Here is a 17269-nt window from a genome sequence, read left to right on the forward strand (position 1 = left end):
ACAGGCTGGGGGATGACCTTCTCTGCAGCACAGTGCCGGAAAGGGAGTTGACTCCAAGACGGACATGAGTCGTCAATGTGACGAAGTGATCAACAAGGCTAACCACACTTCATTATGCATTAGGAGGTGCATGACGAACAGGTCCAGGGAGGCGATGCTTCCCCTCTGTGCCGCACTGGTCAGACTACAGTTGGAGTACTGCGTCCAGTTTTGGGCGCCGCACTTCAGAAGGGATGTGGACAACCTCGAGAGGGTTCAGAGGAGGCCGCTCGTATGGTCAGAGGCCTGCAGGCAAGGCCCTACGAGGAGAGACTGAGGGACCTAGATCTCTTCAGTCTTCGCAAGAGAAGGCTGAGAGGTGATCCTGTGGCTGCCTATACGTTCATCAGGGGAGGGCAGCAGGGAAGAGGACACGCTCTATTTACGAGGGCACCCCCTGGAGTAACTAGGAACAATGGCCACAAATTGACGGGGAGTAGATGTAGGTTTCAACTCGGGGTTTCAAAACAACAGGATTGTTAAACAGACAACACACTACACAGCCCCATGAAGTTATTGGTTCACACTCTCTCTCTCTCTCTCTCTCAAAATGGCAGCAGGAGAAAGACTCAGTGGAAGGGCTGGAGTCCAGGTGGGGAAGAGAAGCAGAGTGCAAGTCCCTGGTGGAAGAGGGGGCAGGGGGGATAGCTGCCTCTCCAGGCTGGGAAGGGGTCCTTGTCTAGTAGGTGTTGTCCAGAGCAGGGTTGCTACTAAAATGAAATGCTGAAGCTTATCCTATGTCTTAGCTCACTTATACATATCTATAGGGAATAGAGAGGGGGGGGAAATGTCAGAAACGGTTAGGGAAGGGGAGGGAATGCATTTTAGAAGAAAAAAAGAAAATCTGGGGGGTTTGCTACATATTAAAATAAACAGACACGTAAAAATGTTGTTCAAGGAATTGTGATTCTCTTTCTTCGTGTTAGATCAGGAGAGGATTTTTCCAGCTCCTTCCACGTGTCCGAGGGAGAAAAGAAACATTTCTCCTTTCCCTCCAACTTCACGGAAAAAGTTGTGGAGTATTTCATATCATATTTGACACCTGATATATGAAGCACTTCCCTTAATTCTTTCCGGCTCAGCTCTCTATCCCTTAGAAGTAATTCACTTGGGGGTCAACTGATGTGCTCGCAGGACCGCGGGCCACCGGGGAGCGTGCAGCGTGGGCGAAGGAGGAAATGGGTGTGGACCTGGGGGCGGGGGAGCCTGGCGGGAGGGGGAGGGGCCTGGCGGAACTCATCCCCGGGCGTTGCCGCGGCAGCGTTCGTATCATCGCGCCGGCGCCGGGGAACGGCAGTCAGTTGCAGTCGGCGGCCGGAGCGGTGCTGACGGCTGTTCTCCATCTGGAGAGGAGCGGGTAAGTGAGGGATGGGGAAAGCTGCCCCCTCTTCTGCCACAACATGAGGTGAGCAAGGCTTGCAGACAGGACTCAGCAACCCCTTCCTCAGGCAGCATCAGCCCTGTTCAGACCATCCCATACACACCATTAGCCGAGCCCTGTACCAGCCTGCTCTCAACCCTGCCACAACACACACCTAACACCCGAACCTTGACAGAGGTGAAAGAGGGGAAGCACGGCAGTCAGTGTCCTGCCTCTACGAAATGTTGTCAACGTACGCTCAAGAGGTCTGACGTAGAGGGCCATGCCCCCCGTGGTTAAATAGGGCAGCCAAACATGAGCGCCACGTTAGGATCACACCTCAGATTACCAGGTTGTGGCTCCAAAGGATGCAGTTTCGTCTAGGAAATGTTTGTCTTCCTTCCTCCTTCTGCCTGTCACATCCTCAAACTCACCCATGAAACTATTAGCTAACAGCGTAGACAGCTCCTAACATTGCAACCCACAGAGGTGTCGCTCAATCCCCACCCTTCTTCACTGATCGCACTGAAGGATTCACTTCCTTTGTTGCCCCACAGTCAACAGATGCAACTATTTCAGACAAATCCATGAGAATGAAAGACACTTTTTGTTGTTGTTAGTGATTTTCTTGGTGACCGTCGCCGAGTCCCAGGAGAGCCTGTTCCAGAGGAGGATTTCTTTCCTGTCACCTTTCCCCTGCACAAGCAGCTGAGGATCAGGTAATGAGACAATGCACCCTGAGGCGCAGGTGGTTGTGAAGCTGGCATTGAAGCAATGGTCTTTTCTGACTTCAGGTTGGGGATTACTAATGTTTTCTCCCAAGCGCATGAGCAGTGCAGAGGAGCCCAAGTCACTCTGGAGGCCAAGCCCTGAATAGCACATGATAGGAATTGCTTGTGCTTTAACCTTGTCTGTGTATTTTATTTTTGATTCAGACCATCTCTGCCTGCCCTGGTGACTCCAGGCTGCCAAATCCTTCCTGCTCCAGGTCCCCCTATCCAGCCAGGACGGATGGCATCTGGCACCCCACCAGCATAGAGGCAACAACAGTTGTTGGTTAAGGAGATATCATGCTAGATGTACTTAGGGTGCAGAACATGGGTACAGGCCTAGTCGGGAAAAAAGGAACTGGGTAAGAAAAGGTAGAGGGAGCGCGCCTTTTGAGAAGAGAGGCCAAGAGCAGACATGAGGGGCAATGGACCTGTACAACTTTATCCAGTTTTGCCACCGAGGGCTGTAAGGGGAAATCAGGGAGGGGCAGTTATGCCTGGGAGAGAGCAATGGAAGGGGGAAGGGGGAGGGATGCAGGAGAAAGGGAAGTGTTTAATGTGTTTGTAGGGGAAGGGGAAGCGCACGACGGCATATTCCAACAAGTCTCCTAATACATGGCAGAGTCCCCTTCCAGGTACAAGACACATCCACCTAGCTGCATCTACTGAGGCGCCCAGCAGCTTCAGAGACTCCTGGGAGGCAGGACCCGTTGAGGCCAAGGACCACAGAAGAAGGCGAGGAACCCAGCCAGAGGGACTGCGAGACTCTACCTAGCAGTCCGCCAGCCCTCCAGGGCAAGTGAGTGGTCCGCAGCCTGTCCCAGCCGCCTTCCCATTTCTGGCCAGGGAGGAGCAGCTGTGGGCGGGAAACCATATCCCCAGAAGTGATGACATCTCCTCTGGGGCTCTCCAGCACCATCATCAGTGTGTTTGCAAACATCCCCAAGGAGTGGAGGTTCCAACACTTTCCTTGCCAGGGGCCATTCCCCCAGCCACGTGTCCCAGGGGGCCCAAATCTGTGGAGTTTCTGAGTGCTCACAGCTCCCAGAAAAGGTGCCCTACTTCCCAGGATGTATCCTGAGTCCCAACGTTCAGTCCCCCTGACTTGAATGAGGAGAGCAGGCAAGGGCAGGAGGAGGGAGTTGTTAGTCCAAACTAACTGAAGGTCTCTGGTCCTGAGCCAACAGCTTGCAAACCTCTGACAGCCAATAGCTGGCACCCAGTATTTAGGGGAAAGCATGGGATGTGGGGGAGTCACCCAGCTCGGGGAAGGGGCAGACAGACAAGTAGGGAGAGACAGCTTTGAACCCACACTCCTAACTGTTTCTGTGTCAGGATGGAGAGGCTGAGGCAGATCCTCAGAAAGAGGACGGCAAGAATGGCCCCGGGACAGGAGAAGGACAGGAAGAAGCCTGAGGAGGAGGAGCAGGGCGGCCACCACCAGGCAGAGGCTGCATCAAGGAAGGGCAGGTGGTGGCACTGTCTCGTGGGCTGGAAAAGAAGGGCACCTCCAGCAGCCACGGAAGAGCAGGGAGAGGAGCCAGTCAGGCCCCGATGGAGGTGGCCCAGGATACAGCTGGGCAGGCAGGGCCCAGCACTGCCAGAGAGCCAGGCACAGCCCCCGCGCAGCTCCAGCCCCAAACACAGCAGCCAGGACCCCAGCGCTGAAGCCCAGCCGAAGGCCACTCCTCACGTGGCTTGGGAGGAGAAGCCAGGCTCCCCAGGGCAGGAGCTGCACAGGCCCTGGTTCAAGCTGGGCTCCAGCTCCTCCAGGGAGGACAGCGACAGCTCCCAGGAGGCTGTGGGCCTCCAGCAACATGCTGCCACCGCCAGAGGTGAGGTGACACCCAGACGTCCTGTGCAAACAGGGCAGTGACCCCTGAGTGCGGTGAGTCGCTCTGTGATGGGGCCGGGGGATCCCAGGCAGAGCAACAGCCTGAGTGACAGGAGGCCTCGCACCCCCAGTGTGGGCCACAGACATGGTCCTGGGTGGGGAGCGGGAAGAGGGAGCCTTGTACGTGAGGGTCCCCAAATCTCCCAGAGGGGCAGGCACCTCCCTGGGGTGCTGGGACAGGTGGGGCCTGAGGCAGTGCATGGAGAGGGGCCATATAGCACTTGGGCAGCCATGGGGCCATTTCCTGGGCTGCAGGAACGTGGACACACCTCTCCTCTGCATTGCCCCTCTGTTTCCCCTCAGCAGCAGCAGGCATCACAGTCTCTCCCTCTCCCTGCAGATACAGTCCTGCCCTTCTACAAGGCAGAGGAAGAGCAGAGGGAGGACTTCACCTACCTGGAGGAAGCCGCCCTCTCAGTCATCCTACGGCACCTCCAGAGCACGGACCAGGTAGGAACATCCCAGAGCTGGACCAGCACCAGCACCAGCCCGTCCACTCTCCCACCATGTGGCCCTCTGGGAAGGAGGAACCGAGTGAGCCACAGCCTTTGATGGGCACGTGCAGCCCACGTGGGCTGGGACCCTCGTCGGGGGTGCTTTTGTCCCAAACAACGTGGGGACCCCTCCCCACAGAGACCCCATCCCTGTGCCAGACCCCATTTGCCCAGGAGGAGATGTGGATTGAGAACGGGGGATACCACCAGATCTGAGCCCCACGCTCCCCTTGGGAGGGCAGGCAGGTTCCTGGCTATGAGCCGGCCTTTTCCCATTGTAACTTATGGTGTATGCAGACTGTGAATGAAGGGCTCACTTTCCTCCGTGCCGTCCCCACACTGTGCCTGGCTACAATGAAGAGGGGCGAGGACACCCTAGAGCCGCCCTGCTGCAAAGCGGCACTTGTGGAGAGGATTGTGGTGAGTTCAAAAGAGCACTGGCTGCTTCGTGTCAGACGTTAAGCAGCCAGGAGAGGATGTGTGAATGGGGACTGGAGTGAAGAGGAGAGGGCAGGTGTTGCTAGGTGTGTGGATAGGGGGTAGAGAAGCGGGACATTGTGGGGTGAATGAGTACAGGGTGGTAGGGGAATGAGAGGGCTGGAGGACAGATGTGGGAGCGGGTGGGGAAACCGGGTGACCAACAGGTTGTTCATGAGCATGTCGGAGGGAAGAGGAGAGCCGTGTTCAGTGAGGGCGGAGGAGAGAACTGGTAGGGGGGGCCCAGGTTGGCGGTGGCATCCAGGTGCCCCAGGAGCACTGTGAGGTCTCCTTCTCACGCTCCCCCATGCGTCTCTCAGGTGCTGATTGACAAGCTGTCCGACTGTGAAGAAGAGCCCAGCACCATCCTTCCTTACAGCATGGCTGTTGTTTGCATCCTCAGGTACTTGTTCACTTGCCCAGCTGCACTAACTGCAGCACTGCTCAGCTCCAGAGATTTCCCCTGGTTTGCCGACGAGGTGGGAATATGTCCTTTCCCCTGGTTAGGTACTGAGTTTCCCTGTAATGATGACACAAGGGCCTTCAGCAAAGGGCCGACAGTGTGGATACTGTAGGAGGGTCAAGGATCAGTGGGACGGGCAACAGAGGGGTCAGTGGGCCAACCCTGACCCTTGGGTGCTGGCACACTTCAGCCTTCCTTGAGGTTTCAATTCATATTGTCGCCTCTGGGTGCCTATTTCCCTGTCGAGACCTGCCCACATCAGAGCCAATGCCAGCCCCACAGAGCTCCATCCAGACAGGCTCCTCTTTCCTGACAGCAAACTGAAGCCAGCCCTGGAGCCAGCCCTGGAATCGCGCCTCCTCTACACCGCCCTCCACAAGACCTTCCTGATGGCCACAGGGCACAACAGCCAGCACATCCAGGTACCTCTTTCTCTCACTGCACAGTCCCACCAGCCATCCCCTGGCAGACATGGCACAGGACTTTCCAGCACTGACCCTCTTGGCTCTCTGTCTTCTTCCAGGGCATGCAGCGGATCAGCGTGGAGTACCTGGAGGCCACGCTGAGGTGTCTGCTGGCAACTGCCCCCAGCCTGGCCAGGCTGCAGTTCATCGGGCAGGTGAGCACCATGGGGAGAGGCTGGGTTTAGGATGGGGGCAGCTTCAATGACCTGTGCACTGCAGGAGCCGGTCCTCAGAGAAGAATCCCTGGCTCCTTCCTTGAGACAAGAGTCTGGTGCAAGTTCACCATGCTGATCCCTCAGGGATTACCCACAGAGTGGAGGATGCCCCTTTGGATTTGGGCTTTGGAGCCTGGCACAGATACAGGATTTTTTCTCCTTCCTGTCATGCTGTCTATGTTCAGGGAGGAGAGAAGCAGCCCTGAGACAGAGTCTGGTCCCAGCTTTAAGAGACAAAAACCATCCCTGAGATGCAGAGGGAGGGGTCGGGGCTGGGAAAGGGCGTTTGGGGGCAGGGCCGTGCTGGATGCAACAATCCCTTCTTACAGAGTTTGGCCCCCTGAGGCTGATGTTTTACCCTGGGCTTAAAGGGTCAGCACTCAGGAGGGGGTGGGGGTGGGGATCATTGGTACAACAGGAGCACGTGTCCACTGCCATGAACTTCTTCCACCCACAGCACTTGACCTTGTGGCTCCAGTTGGAAGATAAGAGGGACAGAGCCACAGCCATCAAGATCACCACCAGCCTGCTCTGCTTTGCAGTCTCCCTCCTCCCACAGTTTGAGGTAAATGAGCCTTGTGTCAGGTCCTGACTTTAGGCAGAGGCAGGGCTGGTGAAAAAGCCTGTGGGATAGCAGTGGCAGCGGTAAGCGCGGGATAGGAGAGAGGATCCCTGCATGGCAGAGTGAGGGCTGGGAACTGGCTGTGCTTGATTCAAGGGCTTGTGCTCCTGGCTAAGAGCCCCTGTCTCAGGAGAGGGCAGCAGCTGCCATAGAGTGCTCCAGGCAGATTCATGCCTGTCTCAGGAGCCCTGCTGCTCCTCCTGGAGCAACAAATGCAGGGAGTCCTCAGGGGGGCCCGCTCCTAGACCCTGGGCTCCCTGCTGTATGGCAGGCAGAGATATTTATTTCTCAGGCTTCAGGAGATGCACACGGCCCAGAGAGCCTGAGGTGATTGCTGGTCAGACATAGATGGACTCCCCTGTCCTCTGCCTTTCCTTAGGACTCGCCCAAGGTGCCCCTGGTGGGTGACCTGGTGGCCCTGCTGGGTCTGTGCATCAGCGACCCAGTGGAGGAGATCAGCCGCCAGGCCAAGGAGGGCCTCTCCCACCTCTACAAGATCTTGATGCATCAGAAGGGTATGGAAACCTTGAGTCCAGCTGTGGGAATCACCTAAGAAAATCAGCCTGTCCAGGGTCTGCAAGCGGGGAAGTTGACATAGGGGGAGAGTTCACGGAGACATGAGGGCAAAGTGGCCTCAGGGAGGGCAGGAGCAGTAGCCTTGAACTCAGGGGAGGGACTGTAGGGTGTTACGTAACCCTTGGGCTACAGCCTGGCTTCAGTGAGATCGGGAGGTTCCCCTCTTAGACATCATCTGTACCATGGCACCAATCCCAGGGTCTGCAGTTCAGAGCGCTCACATGTTTTCAGTTCTGAAGCCAGAACAGCAGCTCTGACCAGCCTCTCTCTGTCCTAGGGCAAGACATCCAAGAGGCACAGGAGCTGTGGCCCATCAGCCAGCACCAGCACCACCTACACCGAATCCTCCTCTACATCGATCTGGCCACAATGGGAGAGGTAAGGATGCTCTGCCCATTCTGTACACCAGCTCAGGGGATGGGGCTGTGTTCCCCTGGAATACCTGCCTCCTGCCTTCAGGAGGAAGGCTCTACCTTCAGCCCACAGCACCCTCTGTCAGGCTTAGAGCGAGGAGCAAGGGTGCATGGTTGTAAGTCCGAGTCCTAGCCACGTCCATGGTTTGTATGTCTTGCATGGTGTCACGCTGATGTGGCCCAAGGACAATCCCCTGGGAGGGAAGTTACTGCAGGACCCCACTGTCCCTCCCTGACTGACACTGGAGGTCCTGAGCTGGGCAGCTCTGACCTGGGGCTGGCAAGCAGCCAGCACACACCCACCATTGCTCCAACAGATCCTTGCAGGAAGTCCCATTCTGTGCAGAAGCGCAGACATGCTGTGCTCTTCTCTCCACAGTTAAAAAGCAGAACCACCCTCCCCTTGGGTTTCAGTAGGCAGCACTGTGAGCTTCCATCCCAGGCTACTTGACAGCCCCATGTGAAAGGCAGGGAGAAGGCCAGGGCAGGAGAGGGGAACAAGACCTGAGTCCTCCTCTCCTTATCTGGACTTTGCATCCGCTGAGAGATTTGAAAGGCTGTCGAGCAGAGTGACCTGCAATGGCTCCAGCCAGGCTCTCATCCTCCCCACAGCCCATCAAAAGGGCAACGCATTCCAGTTCCTTGACGGGGAGCCTGGCTCTGGGATGCAACAATGCCTTGTGTCCTGTGGGTTTCAGGCCTTCAGGAAGATCCTCTCCGAAGACCAGAGGAGAGCGTTTGCACAGAGGGCACTGCTGGGGATCCACCATGTCATGCTGCACGTGAGCCAGGCCGGGGTGGTTCTGCTCTATGCCATCCTGGGGCAATCTGGTCACCTGATGGGGGCAGAGGTGAGCAGCATGGTTGGATTCAGGAAATGAGTGGCAGGACACACTCTCTCACTTCTAGCCAAGGAGAGGGTGATTTCTGGGTAGGGAAGCTAAAGACGGTGTGTGTTTGGTGGGGGACAACGCGTCTGGTAGACATGTCTTTGGGCTGGTTTGGGATTGTGCTGGCTCCAATGTCATTACCTGACTGTCCCTGGTGGCCCTGGAGTCCCTGACTGGTTTCTGTACCCTTGCAGGAGAAGGAAATTCCCGTCAGGGTACTGAGGAAGCTCCTGATCCTGAAATGCTTCCATCAGCTGCCCAAAGAGCTGCAGAGGCACAGTCATCTGGAGAGTGCCTCAAGGATCCCCATCTCTCCGCAGCAGCGCCATCCATCCTGATGCAAGCAAAGGCTGGGTGTGAGGCCACGGATGCCAACTGCGAGGCATGGGACACGGTGTAGGGGAGGTCGGAGCCGTGTATATAAGCCCTAGGTATCAGCGTGTGGCAGGGCACTGCTAGTGCCTGCCACTTTAAGGGCTGGGTCAGGCATCCAGCAAGTGCCTGATGGCAGCAGTCATTTTGACAACTTTGTATATAAAGGCTGCAGTCTGCTGCTGCCAGCCGAGGCAGAAACATTGCCTCGCTGAGCTGCAGCAGGAACAACCAGGCGGTAAGGGAAAGAGCTTATGGGGATGGCTAGGAGGCTCTTGGTCCTGGGCACGACCGAAAACTGCACCCTGCCGGGAATGGGTGGCCTGGTGGGGCTCCTAGTGGCGTGGGAGCCCCCAGGAAATGCCAGGCCAGTTACCACCCCGGTGAAAGGCGGGTCGGGGCGCCTTAATAACCCCAGCTCCCACAACCAGGTGGGTAACCCCATAGTAGGCCTGAGACGGCGGACCCCTGTGAGAGAGCGGACTAGATGCTCACAATCCTGACTTGAGGCACCCTCAACTGGTCAGTGCTGGGGCCAGGACCAGAAGGGTCAAAAGGGCCAGGGGCCCACTGTGAGGGATGCCCAGAGCCAAGGGCCTGGGGTTTCTAACTGGCCTTGGAGGGGAGGCCAGGGCCTGTGTGGCCAAAGGTCCCGGGGTGTGGGGCACACCTGAGAGGGGGAAGAGTGCAGGGAGGTAGACAGCCCAGAATGAGGGCGGAGTAGGCCGCCTGATTGGAAGGAGCCAGTTGGGGTCCAGACTGGAGGATTATGGGGCCCAGGATGGGGCAAAGATGCTAAGAACTGGGATGCCAGCTGTGAGACATGAACTGCAGCATAGGGGAGGATTTGGAGCTGCAGATAACATCCCCAGGCATTCGGGCAAGAAATGGACAGCCTACCGCTTAATTAAGAGCATCCTTTTATATTGCCACGGTGTGGCAGGAAAGAGAGGTGGGCGCTTAGCCCAGAAAAACTTGGGCAGGAAGGGCCTCCTGTTACACAGTGCAAGTAAATGGGCAGCTTCCTGCCATGTTCTCATCTTTCACCTGTATCATCAAGGTTGTGGCAGGTGAGGGAGGCGGGCAGTTAGCCCTGAGACAAGTGGGTGGGTCAACGATTTGACCGGCCCCAGGATGCCCACTTGTTACCAGTGGACAGGAGGATTAAGGTTCAACCAGACTAACCAGCAGCACTGGTGTTGCAGGGGACTCCTGCTTTGGACACCCCTCTGAATTTGGTTGGTGTTTGTGAGAGACGCACTGAAATTAGATTAAGGGTTCAAAAACATTAAAGGGATTGCTTTAGGACTAAGAGGAACATGAGAATAAAGAGGATAAAGAGTGATAATGGCAAAGCAGGTAAACAATGGGAAGCACACACAATAATACCGATGTGGTACTTTACTAAATATCACAATCAGCTGGAAGGCCCAAATGAAATAACAGGAAAATGGAAAATGGCATCAAGGAAGCAGACAGTTAAGAACAGGGCAGATAATTATGGCATCCAGAGGATGAAACCAGTCTGTCAATCCAAGGTGGTTCAAATAGGTTGGAAGGTCACCTGGGACTGGGTTGTTCAGCACTATTGCCTCTCACCCTCCATGTGGAGCAGAGATTACACTCACCAGTCTCTTAGAATCGGATGCAGCCAGGCACAGCTCTCCCACAACTCCAATCATAGCACCTTTGCCAGTGTAGTGAGAGAACAGCTGCTGATGAGTCAGGCAGTTGTGTGAACTACCCGAGGCCAAAGTACCCTTTATAGAAATTACCTGTACGGCATGTATCAAGAATGGAATCACCTTACTACGTCTTAGAGCTCATCATGTTGTGAGAAACTGGTTATCAACTTTCAATATTGAGATTGGGCGGTAGGCTCCACATGTTAAACCTTTCTTTCACTTCTTGAGTAGACAAATAGATAAAGCTGTTCTTGCTTCTCTAGACAGAATTCCATTTTCAACTATTTCACTGTACATAGTTTATAATAATTGTTGCCAGACTTTTCCGGAAAGTTTTCTAAAATTCAGATGGAAAACTGCCAGAGCTTTCCCCTCTCTAAGAAATGCAGCACCTCCGTAACTTTCTGTAACGTGATCTCCTTCTCTAGTTCAATTGCTTGACATATTCAAGTCTACTTCATATAGCTTCTAATCTAATACTGTATTATCATTGGAGGTAATTATTGCAGAGATCTGCTATTTGATGCCTCTGCCTAAAGTCTTCTAGCCAATAACTTACCTGCCTTGTCACGCCACTCATAGTCATGTTAACTCTCTTGACCTGACATGCAATCCCATGTCAAAATGTTTATGTATCATCACAAGAGACTTATTCTGTCTGTCTGGAGCACTCTGATTAGTTGTCTTGGCAGCCAATCGCAATGCTGAAACTGAAACAACCAAAAGTGCAGACAGAATAAGACCATTTCAGACAGATATGTAGACAACTTAGAGGTAGAACGAAGCACTGGGGCGCTCTGCTGTGGAGTGGGTAGGGTCCGACGAGGGCACGGGGGTGAGGGGGCAGGGTTGAGAGGTGGGGAAATAAAGCAGTGAGGGGCCCGTTCCCCATTTTTCCCCTCCAGAACCTGCCTGCCTCTCCTGCAGCCAGAGGGTGAGCTGCCAGTGGGATCTGAGCTGCTGGGGGCCTCCAGTGCTTCCCTGCATGGTGATGGTGCCCCACAGGACTGCCGGGCTGGGTGTCAGCGGGTGGGTGCTGCCCATGCAGTGCTGCCACCACAGCGGGAAGCACTGGAGTTCCCTGCAGCTCAGGGGCTGCATGAACCACTGGCAGCTCACTCCTCAGCCACGGGAGATGCAGGCAGGTACCGGGAGGAAAAAAAATGAAGATCAGGCCCCTCACTGTTTTTGTGGGGATTTTTACTTGGCAGAGCCTGCCTGCATGAGTTGCCACTGGGTCTTACAGCCCCTGAGCTGTAGGAGGGCCTTGTACTTCCCGCAGCGGTGGCAGACCCCCACTGGGCCGGCTGGGCAGGGTGCTAGCTGCTCGGGTGCAGCCCCAGCTCTCAGGCAGTATCTGCCAGAACCAACGGTGCATGCGGCACTGGAAGCCTGGGTGTTTTCAGGGAAACTCAGGCTTGGTGGGCTTCCAGCACCCCGTGCACCGTCCCTGCCACCTTCCCACCACCTGGAACCACCCGGGAATGGGCTGGCTGCCCCGGGATGGTAGTGGGATGGCAGCTGGGTGTGATGGCAGCCAGAGAAGGTGTCAGGGATGGGGTACGGGGCAGTGAATACCCACCAAGCCCAAGCTTCCTCCAGCACCCTCAGGCTGCCAGCACCCCCAGGCTGCCAGCACCCCATGTACCATCCCCATCGCCTCCTCCAGATAGGGCCCTTGTACATGTGAGGAATAGCGCTGTAATATGTTATGAAGAAAACTAATACACATGGGATGTGTTTTACTTTGCTATGTAAAAACTCATTGAAATCTTAACATGCCACCGAACCTGTACATCATTACACATTTAAATGGTTAAAAATGGGCAACGAAGCCACTTAAATGGGCTATTTCCTCACATATCCAAGAGCTGTTAGTCACGTATACAAGGGCCCTCTTATTCTATGAGTGTAACCAAGTCACAAGGTCAAACTTTTGACAAAATATGTGCTTGTATTCCTAAGCCTGTGTTTACACATGGACAGCTTTACGTAGCCATTTGAAGGGTGAGAATTTTTGATTCTGTTAAAGTATTCGGTCAATCACTATCCTAAAATCCTGTATTTAAAGTAATAATTTTGCAATAAAAATGTAATCACAAATGTTTTGTTGGTTTCATCTAGTTTTGAATTATTGTTATTTTAATTTACATCCTTGGGGATCTTACTGCAATATTTAAACAGAAGTAAAACTCTAGATTCCTTTCATGTCATCACAGAAATACACCAAAGAAACCACACCAAAGCAAGTAACACATGCGCTGCGGGGGCCCAGGTGCTTCCCTCGGCAGCAGCGATTCCCCTGCAGCCACCCGGCTGAGAGCTAGGCGCACTGGTGCAGCCCCAGCTCACAAGCAGCACCCACTGGATCCAAGGGTGCACGGGGCGCCGGAAGCCTAGCCATGCTCAGGGAAGCTCGGCTTTGGTGGTATTCCAGTGCCCCATGCACCGTCCCCGCCAGTAATAGATTGCAGTAGACTATCGATTCTTGGCAGTCAGTCACAATGGTTAATGACAGGCAGAATAAGCAGGGCATTATAATAGAAAATTTTAAAATGATGGAATAAGAAGATTTCAGGAAAGAAAATTTAAGTCTGGAAGACTTCGAAGTCCATCTAGTGAACATGAATATGACAGAATGCGAAACAGGCAAGCAAGAGAAAAAGGAATTGGCTGAAGAAAGAAAACAACCTTTCGAAGCTGACTGAAGAAATCATTTAGCAGTACTTGGTCAAAGGATTACTAAAAATCCTGTATTTAAAGAAATACTTTTGCAATAAAAATTTAAGTGTGAATGTTTTGCGGTTTTCAGCTAGTTGGAGTTCTATTGTGCTTTTCTGAGGGATCTAAATATATTTTCATTTTGTGGAACTAGTTTACGTGCTCTTTCATGATGTGAAATATCTTGCTCTGCTGCAAATAACATTTGAGACCTGTCTTTTGCCCTTTCATTAGCACACTTTATCTATTTCCCCCTAAAAAGTAGCTTTTCAAGGTTCCCTAACCAGTCACAGCAGATGACATGTAATGCCTGTTGTCTTCAGTAAACTATGCGATTGATTTCTCCATTGCTGACAGAATTTAGTATCTTTAAGCAATGAAGTATGAAGCTTCCAGCTTCCCTTGTTCTTAATACAATGATTTAAATCCATTGCTATTATAATGGGAGCTGGGTCAGAAATTAAGATGTGTTGTGTTTCTGCACCTAAACAAGCAGAAACCAGAGACCGGGTATGAGAAAATAATCAATCCTGAAGTACGACAAGTGAACTGGTGAGAAACAGGTCTAGCCTCTCACCTCTGGGTTGGTGAAGCCTCCAGATATCTACCAATCCTAGGTCTTTTTAATAAATAAGAGGGCTTGTTTTCAGTTTTCTGATAGACTCTGTTAACAGTAACTGAGTTTTCAAGCACCGTATCCAATACGCAGTTCCAATCACCACCCAAAAGATTGGACTTTGTTGCTGACATATTGGTACTGTATGACAAAAAGATAGCATCTCCACTACTCTTACCTCCCCTCAGAGTCGCCCCATTTGTTAATGAATGTGAAAGCAATTAGTTTGTGAACGAATATAGCTGTACCTCTGCTTCAAGAATTGCGTGAAGAGTGGGATACAGCTTTTCAAAGCATTTCTAGTAAGAAAAGCAATCCGACTGTCCAGAGATGGTAATGGTCTGAGCATTTTCATCCCTTCGGTGGGCTCATTCAATGCTCTCCCATTGCATGACATGACAGTCATTGTCATTAGTTCTCCCCTTTGTACATTGAATGAAGTTGCCAAACTGCTGGGGACAAAGAGGGACAAGACATAAGAAAGACAAGACGTAACAAAGAAACCCCCAGAGCAATCTCTCACTGCTTGGTCACATCCAGGTCCCTGATGGCTTCAACTAACACGACCACACTCACCGCTCCACACGCTAAATAGTTACAACAGATTGTTATTGCACCATCGACCATGTGTTAATATTACCTATTTCACTAAGGTACGAAAATCCACTAACCAAAGCAGTAAGGCAAGCGGTAATAATGTCATGTCATGTCATGTCATATACTTCCCTGAATGCCTGTGCTGAAATGTCTAGAGGTAAAAACAATGTTACTATATAGCCAACCTCTTGAGCACCTCAGCCTTCAGGAAACAACAATCTATCTCCTAACTGCTAAAAGATTTAAAGTGGCCTTCTCTATACGTATAACTGACTAATGACAACTAATTAAAGAGTCCTTGTATAATTAAAATGAAGATATTCTGGATTTGGCTTCTTCTCAGGTAATTAGCCCAAGAGTTGTCCTGTTCAGTAACAGGGGTTGTGAAGGCTTCCCAGACGGAGGGGCAGCTGCCTGCTCTGCGGCCTCACAAAACGGAGGGGACGCTGCCTCTCAGCATCGCACAAAATGGAGGGGAAGCTGTCCCTCACAAGCCAGGGAGGCTTGCCTGGTCCACGCGGCAGTGTGACGGGAATGCAGCGCAGGAGCCCAACAACTTTGCTGCCTGGGACACGCAGGGGAGAACGGTGATGATGATGCCATCGAGGAGCGCTCTGCAGAGGGGTCGGCAAAACGTCCCTGCGGGCGACGGGGTTGAGGAGTACCAACCCTCTCTCAGTGAGTATGGACTCCCCCTGGGAAAGGGTAAACCCCAGGTACTTACCTGGGGCTTGCATGGAGGCGCAGACCAGCTGCTGGTGTTTCCTGTGGTAAGTCTGAGCTGCGGTGCGAATGGAAGGACGCTGCTTGATCTTTGATTCGACCAACTAAATAGTTGGAAAACCTGTTCTTTGCAAGCTTTCGGGCACAAACACCCTTCTTCAGGCATAGGGACAATCTGCTGGCGCTTTGTGTTCTCCATGGTGGAAAAGAAGTCAATATGCAAACTGCAGGTCTGTGAATATGCGAATATGTGGCAGCGAGGATCAGAAGGGATGGGGGACAATAAGTGTGAGACAAATAGGTGGCGGGGGGGATGGGAAATGGTGAACTGGTGCTCAGTTGTAGCTGGCAAAATGCAAGTTTCCCCAAGTAGCTTGTGCACAGGGAAAAGAGGGATTAATTGTGTTTCGAACCAGCGCTGTAGAGATACGCCTAGGTGTTCGGTAGGTAACGGGCCTGCAAGCAACAAGGAGCTCATTTGCCAATGCTGCCACATCAAGTGGACTTCAGCCACCACCTAACTGCACGTAAGAGTCTTCCCACCAGGGATCCTGATTTTCTCGGATTTAAAAAAATCCCAATTTTCAGCTAAAAAAAAGTAACTCCAAATCTACATTTTTCCATGATTAAAATGCAACACCACTGTGTACACATCTCTATATTAGTGGTGTTTCATTTAAATGATGGAAAAATGTGGATTTGGAGTTCCTTTTTTTAAACTGAAAATTGGGGATGTTTTGTAAATCAGAGAAAACTAGGATCCCTGCTCCTCGCTGTTTCTTGTGCCTGGGAGGCACCTGAGAGAAGGGCAGGGCAGTGAAAAAAGACCCTTTTGAAAATGGAGATGCTAGAGGCAAACGGAGACTGAGAGAGAAAGGCAGCAGGGGAGGAAGCTGAGAGCACAAGTGAGAAGCCAGCAGGGATGTTTCCTGAAAGAGACTGCCTGCAAGGTAGCCAGGTGTTTGGGGCCCAAGGGTTCACCCGGTGTATTGTAGCTGACCAGTACACACTGCTTTCTCTTTAAAGAAAAGAAGAAGAAGAGCCGCTTGCTTTGGGTGCGCTCCGTCCCCTTGAAGAGGGAAAGTCCCCTCCCAGAGTTAAGCCAGAAGGTACGGGAGCCAGAGAGAAGAAATTGGGGGGGTTCAGGACCCAAAAGGCGAGGGTGCCAAAAAAAGGAATGGACTGGTAGCACCAAGCAGAGGGTTGTTTCTGGTCTTGAATCACTGAGGGGACAAAGACCCCTTGGGAAAATTAGGTGATTTGTTTTAAAGGAGCCCTGAGGATTTCATCCCAGAGGTTAGCTCTTAGGGGTGTACGAAGCAGGCCGTATTTGATTTGGATTTGCATTCGGCCTGATTCAGGGGACACTGATTCGATTTGTTGATTCGGATCATTGTCCCGATTTGATTTGGCTGAATCCAAATCTGCAGATTCAGTGCTGATTTGGAGAATCAGCGATTCAGCCATAGACACAGCTTTAAATGTTTTTTCTACATAGCTCGAGGTACCAGGCACGGCTTGTGAACGCCGAGATGGTGGGGCAGATGGGGCGTCCCACAGGAGCGTGGGGGAGGGTGGCCCGCGTGCTCAGCGGCGGACCTGGAAGTGGACCAGAAGTATTTCCGGGTCCGCCGCCAAGCACGTGGGGGACCCCTCTCCCCCGCATCTCCCAGTTCGGTGAGCAGCTGCAAGTAGACCCCGGGTGCCCCCCCAACCCAGGAGGCACTCGTTGTCAAGCCAGGGGGTAGGGGGGGTCACTTGCACGCTCCGCGGCAGACCTGGAAGTGAACCGAAAGTGCTTCTTGTCCACTTCCGGGTGCACCGCTGAGCGTGCTGGGGACCCCCCTGCGCTCCCGTGGGATGCTCCGTCAGCCCCAC

The 17269-nt window shown here is 53.0% G+C and overlaps 1 protein-coding gene across 1 annotated transcript; it reads left to right on the forward strand.

The window, feature by feature from the left end:
- Positions 1–1274: 1274 nt before the first annotated feature.
- Positions 1275–12837, forward strand: LOC132246444 (maestro heat-like repeat family member 5). The gene is made up of 13 exons (XM_059719571.1): positions 1275–1396; positions 2020–2968; positions 3505–4004; positions 4404–4513; positions 4855–4977; positions 5355–5437; positions 5814–5919; positions 6021–6116; positions 6634–6741; positions 7178–7313; positions 7652–7752; positions 8486–8638; positions 8872–12837. Exons 3-13 carry the CDS (start codon positions 3506–3508, stop codon positions 9013–9015), a joined length of 1659 nt encoding a protein of 552 aa, XP_059575554.1. The 5' UTR covers positions 1275–1396; positions 2020–2968; position 3505; the 3' UTR covers positions 9016–12837.
- Positions 12838–17269: the final 4432 nt, after the last annotated feature.

The sequence above is a fragment of the Alligator mississippiensis genome, chromosome 16, assembly GCF_030867095.1.
Source record: "Alligator mississippiensis isolate rAllMis1 chromosome 16, rAllMis1, whole genome shotgun sequence".
Classification (NCBI taxonomy): Eukaryota; Metazoa; Chordata; order Crocodylia; family Alligatoridae; genus Alligator; species Alligator mississippiensis.